Source organism: Bemisia tabaci, chromosome 1, assembly GCF_918797505.1.
Source record: "Bemisia tabaci chromosome 1, PGI_BMITA_v3".
Lineage (NCBI taxonomy): Eukaryota > Metazoa > Arthropoda > Insecta > Hemiptera > Aleyrodidae > Bemisia > Bemisia tabaci.
This window is the reverse complement of record NC_092793.1, coordinates 2,787,343-2,799,841: the sequence shown is the minus strand read 5'-3', so window position 1 is coordinate 2,799,841 and position 12,499 is coordinate 2,787,343. Positions and strand designations below refer to the sequence as shown.

Genomic DNA, 12,499 nt, shown 5'->3' with positions numbered 1-12,499 from the left:
GTCTATCAATTTTAATAATCAGCCAGCAAAAGTGCGCGTCTGCGCGGGACGAACATGACGAAGCAGGGTTAAACGCATTCTCGTCCATACTACAAGAGATCCCCTTGTTTCGAACATTGTCCCTCCCATATTACTTCAAAGAAACATCTCGTCGCTTTAAAGAAATTTTCACTTGATTCGACGAAAATTTCATCCGTGCCATATTTCGCGGGATTATTTGGACATCATTTTGCAAAAAGGAATTAAAATTTCTGACCAATCCGTAAAAGCACCTATTTGCATAGAGAAACCAACGGCACATACGTTGTTTTTATAATGAGCCAAGAATCGTAGCTCCTTATTGCAAAATGAAGTACATTTGCGCAGCGTTGTGCTCCTTGATCTGAGGTTTAAGTCCTCCAAGCCCCCTCGCTACGTGCCTTCTACTTGGGTGTTAAAAAAGTAACATCCTCAATGACCGACTTTCATACGTCATGCGTCCCGATTTGAGTGAGGTCCGAAGAGTGAAAGCAAGTTGTAATGGTTTACAAGAGATGATTTGCTCTGTAGATGTTGTGATGGACTCATCGTATGCGTGATTTGAGTGACTTCTTTCCTTGTTCCTTAAATTCATACGACAAACACAGGAGAATAGGCGGCGCGGTGTGACGGAAGGCAGCTTGACAACTTGCGTTGGTGACTTGATCCGACCCTTGAAAAAGCGGTCAATTTTGCTAATCCTGCGTTCAAGTCTCCGTTCACTAAAGGTGGGGGAGCATTCCGTTATCCAACGGCACGATTAATGAGTTCTTAGCACTCTTTTTTTTTAAATACCGCTTCATTATCAACTATTTCTTTCCATTATCATTAAAGTCGTGTCACTCCAGGATACTTTTTACGTTTGATTCGTAACTTTTCTTCTCAAAATGCCGCGTCACTAACCTTGAGCTCCAACATTAACTCTTGATAAATCACGAATATGTCCTTTAAAATTAGTATTCTTAAGGCCGCATTTCAGAGTCACTTCTTCAACAGCCCAATTCCTTATTCTTAGAATGCAGTTTAGGAATACTTTCAACAATTTATCATAAAATGGATAATTTTTACGAGCCGCGTGCGTTACATTTGCCAATACAACTTCGGAAGAGGATCGTTGCACGGAAATATATCAAAATAGAAAGGATAAAACTGAAGAGATAATAATGATGATGATTTTGCAAGCTTTTAGGCGGGTCCGGTGCCTACCGTAAAGTATATTAAAGCCGAAGAATTTTTACTTTAGTATTCTGTATTTTTTGCAGTGCAAAATGCTATTCATTGGAATCCCCGCAAGGATCTATTTCCAAAGTTGCACTCGTATCGTTAAATATTACTCAAACTTGTAAAGATAATATTTTTTATCGTGTTACGTTGAAGACCACTTCAAAGCACCCTTAATTACGATGTAAACATAATGGAGCTTCGCTGTAAAAGAATGGATTATTATTTAAAGAACGACTATATGAATAATTCAATCCTCACACCTAAAATCGAGGACTTCCTTTGGGGTCACCTGAAAGGACGCATTTATGCTGAAAGAAATACTACCGTGATATAAGGAAGAACGCCATATAAGCCTTCAAGCGTTGTCAAGTTTCTTTTGATAAATTACGAATTTATTGGGAAAGGTACGAATACTCGTATTTTTCGTCCAATTTTTCAGACATTGTCTGCAGTTTAATCTAAAATATCTGAAAATTTCAAGGAAAGGTATGCACAACTATCTTCCAAAATAAACATTTTATCGGAGGAAATTTGGCAACTCTCGACTGTTTAGACGGTGTTTTTCCTTAGGACGGGCAGAATAGTTGCACGCAAACCCTATACACCTATAATTCCTTTCGGGATTAATACTTCCGAATATGAACATGAATACTTTCCAGTTCTTTGGATCTACTTTGCAAGTTGTCGCAGAATTTAGAAAATGAAATTCCCTGACATTTCCCTGATTTCCCCGACACATTTTGGCGAAATTCCCTGACAGTTGAAGATGTGACGGATGGTTAAGAAGGCATAATTGAAAATAGTTTTCAGGCATTTGTTGTTCGAAACCTCAGAACCATTCTAGAAAGCAAACGAAGGTGATCTAACAAATTTTCCCTGAAATGGACCACTAGACAAGGTACGAATTTCAGCATTCTGATACATGTTTCGTTACCAAAATTTCACGTAGAACACGATGCGCACAACAAAAATTACCGCAATTAACTCCTTACGAAGATATTTAATGATTCTTGATGCGTGAATTCAAACCACCCGCTCATGAAAACTCAATGCTCTACGTGATTCACATCGCGCGCTAAACGTTATCATGACAGTCTCTGCGATATAAAAATCTGGCAACCTCAATCTTGCCGCTTTGGCTGAGCTGTAGCAAATTGCTAATAGTTTGAACAACACATGGTGGGAAATGAACATTGCTCGATTGAAAAGCTTGCTGAAGTGCGCGATTTGACTCACGTAGAGCTTTGAGTTTCTTGTCAGCGGGCAGTTCAAATTCCTCGTAACCAATAAGAAATAAACACGTTAATATCTTCGTTAGGAGTTGGTTTCAGTAATTTTCGTTGTGTGAATCGTGTTTTACGAGAAATTCTGGTTAAGAAACATGTATCAGATTGCTTAAATTCGTACCTTGTCTAGTGGTCCATTGTCGTCATTTTCCCTGACATATCCCGTTTTCCCTAACTATTTAAAATTCCCTGACATTTCCCGGTTTTCTTTAACCGTGGCAACCCTAACTTTAACTGTACTACATTCTTCACCTCTAATTTGTTGATAGGAAGGAAGGTTAACCAGACTCATTTCTATCAGAATAATTACGAACTTGACGCGTTTATTCCCATTATCTAAAAACTTTGGCATCTTGGATGTTCTCCAGCCTGGTATTCCGGGCCTCGCGTGAGTGCAGTCAGTTAGTAGTTGTCCGTCTGTCCGTCTGCAGACTGCAGAGCCCGCCCGCGACATTGCCAAGCTATGACGTAAAATGCAGATATTTTACAAGGGGTTAAAACTTAGGGGAAAAAGCTAATTTTTCAGGAGTAGCTGGCAACAATGCCCACCCGCCTCGTCTGGTCGACGAGCCGAACGGAGCCGGAGCCTCGTCTGGTCGGTGAAGGATCACGAAGATGCTACTTCGACTACTTTGAGTGAAACCAAAAAGGCGGCTTCTTCCATCCTCCACCCACTTGCGTGATTCTATTCAATTCTATTAATTGGGAAGGACTTGAAATCTCAACTGACCTAGAGTCCCTTTATACTGAGAGTCAAGACAATTTGAATCCATTTCTGATTGGTTCCCGAATTTTAGGCCTCCACAGTGTCACAAACGGGAATAAAGATTACATTTTCACCAATTGCAAAGATTATAATCTGGAATGGACCAGGGAATTACGGGTTCGGCAAGGAACAAACGGAATAAGAGGAGGAACGGAGAAAGGCATTTGAGAATGGGCCGATCAAAGATTACGAAAAACGTTCAATTTCTGTAATCTTTATTCCCGTTTGTGACATCCATGAGCCGAATTGTCTTGACTCTCAGTATAAAGGGACTCTAAACCGACCTACCGACTAGAATCAAAACGGGATGGTACAAATCACTCAAATCTGGACGTTACCAACACTTTACAAACCACTGCTGCGACCTGGTTGTAGATTACGGATTCTCTCTGTCTAACTGGACACCTTAAAAAATAACGGATGAATGGAACACTGACGGGAAAAGGAAAGCTCTGTCGTTGGACGGTTGTACACTGAACTGTATTGGCCGTACTTCATGCGGTAACGTTGCAGGGTGTCGACGATCATGGCGTCAACAAACCCAACATCTGATCATGGAGTCAACGATTGTTGACGTCGTGCTCAGGCCGTGAAACACCAAAATGGGCCCTGAGTATGGTATCAACGATCACGGTGTCAGCAAACAGAAAAATATCTTCCTTATAAGTAAAATTAAACAATTAAGTGTACAGGAGAGGTTTAGGTCACGTATAGTTGGAATAGGTTAGTTTAGGTCAGGACAGGTACGGTTAGATTAGGTAGGTAAAGTTAAAGTTAGGGAGGGTAAGGCCGGGGAAAGTTAAGTTTTGTGAAAGTGGGCTAGGTCTTGTAAGGTAAAGTTGGGAAAGGTTAGGTAGGTTAGGTTACAGTCAATAACACAAGAGAAACTAGACTTGAAATTTGAAAGATGCTACAGAGGGAAGTTTTAAGTTTCGTTGACGTTGTGATCGTTGACACCGTGATCATATTTCATAAGAGTAGGAATTGTTTATTTTTGGATGATCATGGTGTCAACAAAAACTTGGAAAAACTGTTTGTTGACACCGTAATCGTTGACACCATGCTACGTAATCCTTCACGTGGTTAACCGTGAAATTTTTGTTCCTACAATTGTGATTTCCATTCCTGCGATAATAATTTTTCTATAATTAGGCTGTTTTGAAGCGAAAGTTCAGTTTGACAGAGGATACAGACTACCTATACCTGTGCTTTACGGGACTTAACTTTTTTTGAAAATAAAACATACAAAATGCCTTTGCCGTAGAGTAGGTGTCTCAAGCTCTAAGTGCTTCCCGCACAAACCTCCGCGATCTGGGCAAAGCGATACAAATTTAACTTCATTTTGCAATGGACCACTAGACAAGGTACGAATTTCAGCATTCTGATACATGTTTCCTCACCAAAATTTTACGTAAAACACGATGCGCACAACGAAAATTACCGAAATCAACTCCTTTCGAAGATATTTAATGATTCCTGATGCGTGAATTGAAACCAACCGCTCATGAAAACTCAATGCTCCACGTGATTCACATCGCGCGCTGAACGTTGTCATAACAGTCTCTGCGATATTAAAATCTGGCAACCTCAATCTTGACGCTTTAGCTCAGCTATAGCAAATTGCTTATAGTTTGAAAAACACATGGTGGGAAATGAACATTGCTCGATTGAGAAGCTTGCTGAAAATGTTGTAGTGCGCGACTTGACTCAAGTAGAGCTTTGAGTTTCTTGTGAGCGGGCAGTTCAAATTCCTCGTAACCAATGTGATATAAAAATGTTAATATCTCCGTTAGGTGTTAGTTTCAGTAATTTTCGTTGCGCGAATCGTGCTCTACGTGAAATTCCGGTTAGGAAACATGTATCACATTGGTTAAATTCGTACCTTGTCTACTGGTCCATTAGGGACAGAAATCTCTGATGGTCAAGAGCAATTTGCACCCCTGCGATACAATAGTCACTATCCTAAAGCTCTCCCTAATTCGATGGCTACGCATCTCAACCGTCGCTTAGTGCAATTCATTCTGAATAATTTGTCCCGACTCTGTACATCTCATCTCTTAGTTTTCTTCAAAGCCTAGAAGAATCGCCTCTCTCTATTCTTTCGTCGCCTTTCAAATTCTCCGACGGATGCGAAAAACTGAGTCTAAAATGTCTTTGCGACCTGTCCCGCGGCACGGAATTATTGCCGCGTCATTTTACATTGCGGTTACTGCGGTTTCCGACTTGGTTCTGAAGCTTGCATCTTCCTCACATCAGTGCCGGATTTCTAAGGGAGCAAAAATCTTCTCAAACTCCTTTCTGTGTGATTCTGATTGAAGAATCTGCAAGACTTGACAGGCACGCGCCGCTGCCTAAGGTCCTTCCTATTTTGCAGCCGGGAGAAGACTCGACTATTGCTTTTCGAGAGAAAATACACGGTTTATGGAACTCTTTTGCGGGGATTCCGAACACACGCTATGGGGCTGACAGTAAGCATAAATTGGACGTATTTCTGCTAAAAGGAACCATGTGCAAGTGGAAAGATGGGGTGTGCTCGTGGTGAGCTGGATAAGAAACAATATAAAAGTGGATACAGTTCCTTTTGAGAAAATGGAAAAGCGGGATTTCACATGAAATCGAAAGGAACTGAGCGCAAACTAATGAGCCGTGGGCATGTGACAAGAGCCTTGTGAACAGGGCTCATGAGTTCAAGCGCGGCAACGATGGCGGCGGCGGCGCCGCTGACGTCACTCTTGCTTTATAATTCCCGTTCATCCTAACGAGCACACCCCACATTTCAACTTGCACATAGTTCCGTTTAGCATAAATACGCCCAATTACGTAACGCTCGGGAGGAGGGAGGGTGTCTTCATAATGTTGTGATCGAGAGTGACAAGCGACTTTCTGAAAGCAGCTTTTTAAAAAGCTGAATTGTTTCAGATTCACGTTGGAGTGAAAAATTCGGTTACAGCTGAACCGAAAAAGTTGGGTGTTAAACGCAGTTGAAAGCTTTTTTGTCTCGATGGGCGATGCGAGGAGGTTGTTTGTCGTTGCGTAAAGTGGGAAACGGGTGAGCGTGATGCGTGGCGATTTTGCGGCGGAAAAGCGGGTCGGTGGGCCGTGGGATTAGAAGATCGGATCACTTCAGTTGTGGGACGTGACGATAAGTTTGATAATAGCCGCGCACTGTCCTAGTTTTCTCTTGCGAAAACGCTGCCGATGGTCTCAACTTCAGCTGCAGGGCAGGTTTTCGTAGAGTACCTGTATAGCGAGAGTATGGACAGATCGCTTTCATGGAAGGCTTAGGGCCCAAAAGTGCAGCCACCCTTCTAACCAACTTCTAACGCACAAAATTTCACTGTCAGTCTGCAGATTCCAATTCTAACTATTCTAACCATGATGGCAAAGAATGTACAGAAATGAGCGTTCTTCCGCGAAATTGAGTAAATTTATGCAAAAACTGAGTCAAACACGTGCTTAATAAACGACGGTTCGTAACAATAGTATTAGTAAATCGTTCTGGATAATTGAAATTCATAGGTTGGCTGCATTTCTGGGCCCTAACTTTATTCGCAGAAGCATCGGTGAAGGCCTGATGGACTTTCGGAGTTTCACTTCTGTCCATACTCTCGCTATACAGGTACTCTAGGTTTTCGCAAACTCGCCCGATGACTTGATGGTAAGTCGACAGATTAACATTTCAGTAGAGCAGGTAAGGAGGTAGGTATAGGGTAGGTATCAAATATCACCCGAAACAGTTTGTAATTACCAAATTCTTCCACGCATACTGACTGCAACTTTCCTTCAGGCCGAGACCAAAACTGCAGGCGGCCGCCGCTCATTCCGTCGAAAAAATTACCGGTGTCCATCGCAAAGGAGAGAGCTTTCACACCAAGGAGTGAGCTCACCGCGGCAAAGTATACCCTAGGTGTCTAGGTGAGGATAAATCATAGAAATCGTAGGCTTCGTGGAGAATCGTAGCTTTGACACCCATCGCGTCAGGCGCAGTGGCGTGGCGTGCTTTGCGATGTACCGATCGATCTACCATTTAAACCTACGAGAAAAGATCGATTATCGGGGCGTTTGAAAGGAGCGTAATAATAATCGATTCTTTACCAGAGCTTCAAAGGGGAAAATATCGATAGTGGATTACGACGCCTCGCCACAGGCTTCGGCGCGGCGTCGCGGTGCGGTTCGGCCTCCGGGCAGAAACACTGACAACTTAATCGCATATTGTGGAATAGAAACCCCTCTATTAGGTTATGACCATCTAACCTTTTTATGCGCTCGAGCTTTCTTATCAGGATTTGACGGGCCCGAGTTTAATACGACCGGCACCGTTAGTCATAATAGTCAACGTGTTTCCCTGTTTGCTACTCCTTCAAACTGTATAGTAGTGTATTTCATCGCGTGTAGGGGAGCATACGGGAGCTGTCATCAATGACGTGACGCACTTTTTTGGCATTTTCGATCCTCCGTTTCCCTTATACTGTCGTGCTAAGGCCTTGTCTCCACGACCCGTTTCACGAGATTTGTCCCAGGGAAAAATCCCACTTACGAAGTTGGGAAAAATATTGAGTTAATCAATATTTTTCCCAGTACCAAGTATGGTAGTTGTACCCCTAGGACCCACTGAGAGAAGAAGAAGAAGTGAAAACGAATTGTGCGATATTTTATTCATTACTACATTGTTCATGTTTGTTTAGTTGAAATAATGTGTCTAATTGTCAATTGAGTGCGATTATTATTTTAATCCCGGTTAAATACTCGACTTTAACAAATTTATCTTCCCGCGAAAACTAGTCGCAGGACTGTATGAGCCCCGTCCCGTGGAGACGGTAACTGGGAAAAATCCCAGAAGATTCATTCCTACGATTCGAACTTGGGGCAAATCCCATGAAAACGTCCCGTGGAGACAAGGCCTAAGGAAAAACGCCGTATGAACATTCGAGAGTTGCCAAATTTCCTTTGATAAAATGTTTATTCTCCAGGAAAGTTATGAATGTTTTTCCTTTAATTTTCAGAATCTTTGGGCAAAATTCCAAAAAAAATAATCTGAAAAATTGGGAGGAAAATATTCATAAATTTACCAGGAAATTCGCGGTTTATCAAAGGAATTTGGCAACGAAAAAAAGACAGATGCAGCTATAAATGTAGGCTATTTTGTTAGGGGGCCTGCCTACCCTGTCACCGGCGCGGCGCGGCGGGTGGAGTGGTGTGGAATACCCTCCAGCACGAAGAGGGGCCTCCGGCCTCCCCGGAAGATATTTAAAATTTACCTCTATTTGGACGCTCTTGGAGACTTTCGTGACACAAATTTCCCATTCATTTCTGCACAAAACTTAAGCTGTTTTATGAATTTCCAGCTCAAAATACTTTCGAATTGATGGATTTATCAGATTTTCTGCTTTTCCCCCTCCACCCAGCCCAGAATTTCTGGGAGGGGGCAAATAATACGACTTTCAGTTCAGGAGGGGGCCATCACCCCCCCCCCCCCCCCGGCACCCTGGTCACGTCCGTGAAAGAAGAAAATGAGAGGGGAACTAGAGTCCCTTTATACTGAGAGTCAAGACAATTTGAATCCATTTCTGATTGGTTCCCGTATTTTAGGCCTCCACAGTGTCACAAACGGGAATAAAGATTACATTTTCACCAATTGCAAAGATTATAATCTGGAATGGACCAGGGAATTACGGGTTCGGCAAGGAACAAACGGAATGAGAGGAGGAACGGAGAAAGGCATTTGAGAGTGGGCCGATCAAAGATTACGAAAAACGTTCAATTTCTGTAATCTTTATTCCCGTTTGTGACATCCATGAACCGAATTGTCTTGACTCTCAGTATAAAGGGACTCTAAGGGGAACGAGAGCTAGGAAGAAAGGCGTAGGTTTCCCTTGCCAAATTTGCAAGGCTGTCGAGATGGGCACCCGACTCATTATTCTGTTCCATAAAAAAAGAGGATGTGAGTAAGGGCATCCATCTCCGAGTGAAACTATGCTCCGCCGATGGTCATACCGATCCGAGAGAACGTCTCGTTACTTCAATCTCATCGTCAGTCTCAACTCGGCACTTTTACCGGCACCTCTTCGTTACGATTCAACTCAACTGCGCATCGTCATTGCCCAGTCTCGCCAAAGAAAACTTCACTCACACTGTCAAGTATCGATAGCTTAACGCCTTTTTGGCAACCTCGAACAGTACAGTGGATCGTGCTGCCAAATCGAAGAGAATTGGCGCGGAATTCATCCGCGAGAGCTTGAGCTTGTCGTGAAAAAAGGGATTTATGGGTGAGATCGGACATCGTTGAAGCGCATGCGCGCTCGAGATAATGAGATGGAGCTGTCGCTTAGACCTGACTCACTTGTCCATTAAAAAAAAAACGCAGGCAATGCTTGGGCTCGCGTGCATTAGAAACTCATCTTCATTGAAGGAGTCTCCTTGTTTCGCCAATTAATACATTGTTAAGCTTTTTCGACTGCTCTTTCACCAACCAAGAGCTTCCAAATGTTTTCACTCCGGTTCACAAATTTCTTCGCCGAGATGTCAAGGTTCTCCAACTTACAGTTTGCTACAGATACAATACACTATGCGATGCGATTGGGAACGACAGGGAATTTTAGCAGGGTTACAACGGGGTTTTTGCTGGATAAAATTTCGTGAAAAAACCAAACAGTTCGATGGAAAGTTCAAAATATTCACGGCGATACAAGATACAGGCACAGAAAACCGCATTATCTGCACTCAAAAATCATCTGTATGCAACGTCCACAATTTTCTTTGAGGCATAACACTCCACAGAGCCTAAGACGGCTAAGCCGATCACGAGTGGATCCTTCAGTGGCCATACTGAAATACTGAATACTCTGTTTATAATGGTACTCTGCAGCCTGATTGTTGACATTTTGGGTTTGTCGGGTCTCCGGCAGACATAGATGACATGGTTAAAAGGTGGGAGCGTGATTGGTCGGCTATGTCTTATCGCTGCTTCGTCGTGCTTTTGCCAGGTGGGTTGGACCACATACTGTCGAGACTTGAGAGGTGCCTTCAGCTTGTCGTGAGTTCCACCCGATATAGGCACGACAAAGCAGCGATAAGACATAGCCGACCAAATGTCCACCCGACCAACACAAAATTTCAACCAGTGTTCTGCCTTCCCCGGGCGCCGCGCCATGCGCCTTAAGGGGTCTAAAAATCGGTCCTTGGCGTCTAAACATTTAAGGGGGGGGGGGGGGTCATCGTGGCGCCTAAAATATTTGACAGATTGAACTAGCAGTCGAAGAGCAGCGGTTTAGCGACGAAGCGCTCCCTATACGCACCGTTCGCAGCATCGCCAAGGCCCGTATGCCAATTTAATTTGGCTCTTAAAAAAATAGTAGATGGCTCCTAAAAATTTGTCTTTCCGGCCAAGGTGGCTCCTAAAATTTTAGGGGGAAGGCAGAACACTGATTTCAACAGTCAGGCTGCTGGAGAAGACAGCGACGCGGAATGCCTGAAGAGGCATGAAACGTAAGAAAGATATGAAACACGAGAAATGTCCATGAAAAATTCACGAGTCCGTGAAACTTGTGAAATTTTTGAATTTTTTAGGGACCAGATATGCAACCCGCACTTAAATGCAAGAAACCTTTATTTTTGGCACCTAATTCTCAGTTGTACACATATCTGAAATTTGCGGAAATATTTCGAGAAACTTGAATGAAATCATGCCAGCTCGGGAATGTGCACGGAGAAAAAAACTTGGTGCGTGGGACCCGAAGTTGAGGTCATATGGATCTCTGAAGTTTTCGGATCACGTATCTAAAAACTTGAGGTCCAGCTGCCGAAGTTCGGGTCGGACATCGAGGCACTTCGGTATGTAGCGGAGTACTTCAGATGTGTGACCCGAACCCTTCGGTATGTATCGAAGTACTTCAGATGTCTGACCCGAACTTGGGCAGCTGGACCTCAAGTTTTTAGATACGTGATCCGAAAACTTCAGAGATCCATATGACCTCAACTTCGGATCTCACGCACCGAGTTTTTTTCTCCGTGTGAGGTCTCTAAAATAAATCGTTTCTGGGTTGAGTTGAAGGCGGGTGATCTCGACCCGACAACGGCGTGCGAAAATCCAAGGACTGCGGCGGCCGGTAAAATTCTAGCACTCCCATTTCCCATTCCCAACCGCGGCCGGTGCGCGCGCGCCGCTCGAGCGATGTGAAAGTGCAAGTACTTTCGACTCGGGCCCGGTGCGGCGGGGTGCAAGGGGGGGGGGAGGGGTGGCGGGAGAAAAATCCCGGCTGCGACACGCGATTATCACAGACAATTACGACATATTTACGTGTATGACGCACGACAGTAATGACAGCTCTCGTCAGAGCCGAGGAAATTGCCAAGCTCTGCGGTCGGGTCGCATGCTCGACGGGAGCCAGGCCAGGGCGGCCGCGCCGCTTGTGGGAATGGCAACGCGGACGGCGGACGCTGTGAAAAAGCGAGAGCTATCCACTTTTGGAGCGTTTCGGGGGAGAAAGTCGAGCTCCTTGGCACTTCCGCCAAGGCGCCCGGCCGCGGCACCTCAGCTCAAGGAAATGCCTCCGCGTGGACTCAGGAGTCTTCGAGAAATGGAAAAGAGGACGGAGCGAGACGTCGAGATGAATGAATGAATTCATAGGGTGCATGAATTAATAGGGTGGATGAATTGATAGGGTGGATGTTTTACCTTGCCATCGTCGTCTTTGACCTGGATCCGTCGGCCCTCTGCGGAGATAACGCGCGCCCCGATGGCGACGTCGAACTCTCGACCGGAGACCGGTTCGATCCAGATGTAGTCTCCCTGAAAAAACAAAACGAAAGATTCATCAAATTATCAATCGTCCGGCGACTTCATTTCAAACTTGAAAAATCAAAAATTCACAATCAATTCGATAGAGAATTTGCAGGTGTCTAAAATTTTGTGAATTTCATCTTGAAAATGATACTGCTAGGAAAACCGAGTACGAGGATATCCCATAGAGTACGTAGAGTCGTAATGTAAATGGGAGAGCTGGCGCCATGTTCTGCTCGACGAGTTCCGAGCCCGGTGTGCGCCGAGTTCGGGCCACTTTTTCGATACTTGTTCGATCCAAAATGGCGGTGTGGAATACGTGGTGCTTCCTATCTTCTTTGTTTACATTGGATGACCGGGTACCCGTGTATCGCAAACAATCGATTACGTATCGAAAAAGTGACCCGGCGTCACACAGGAGTCTCG

General features: G+C 44.1%; 1 protein-coding gene across 1 annotated transcript in view; it reads right to left on the bottom strand.

Moving 5' to 3' along the window:
- Positions 1 to 12,499, bottom strand: part of ck (unconventional myosin-VIIa ck) — a 94,781-nt gene that overhangs the window by 68,613 nt on the left and 13,669 nt on the right. The window contains exon 2 of the mRNA XM_072301140.1: positions 11,969 to 12,082. Coding sequence (XP_072157241.1) covers positions 11,969 to 12,082 — 114 coding nt within the window. The remainder of the gene's footprint in view (positions 1 to 11,968; positions 12,083 to 12,499) is intronic.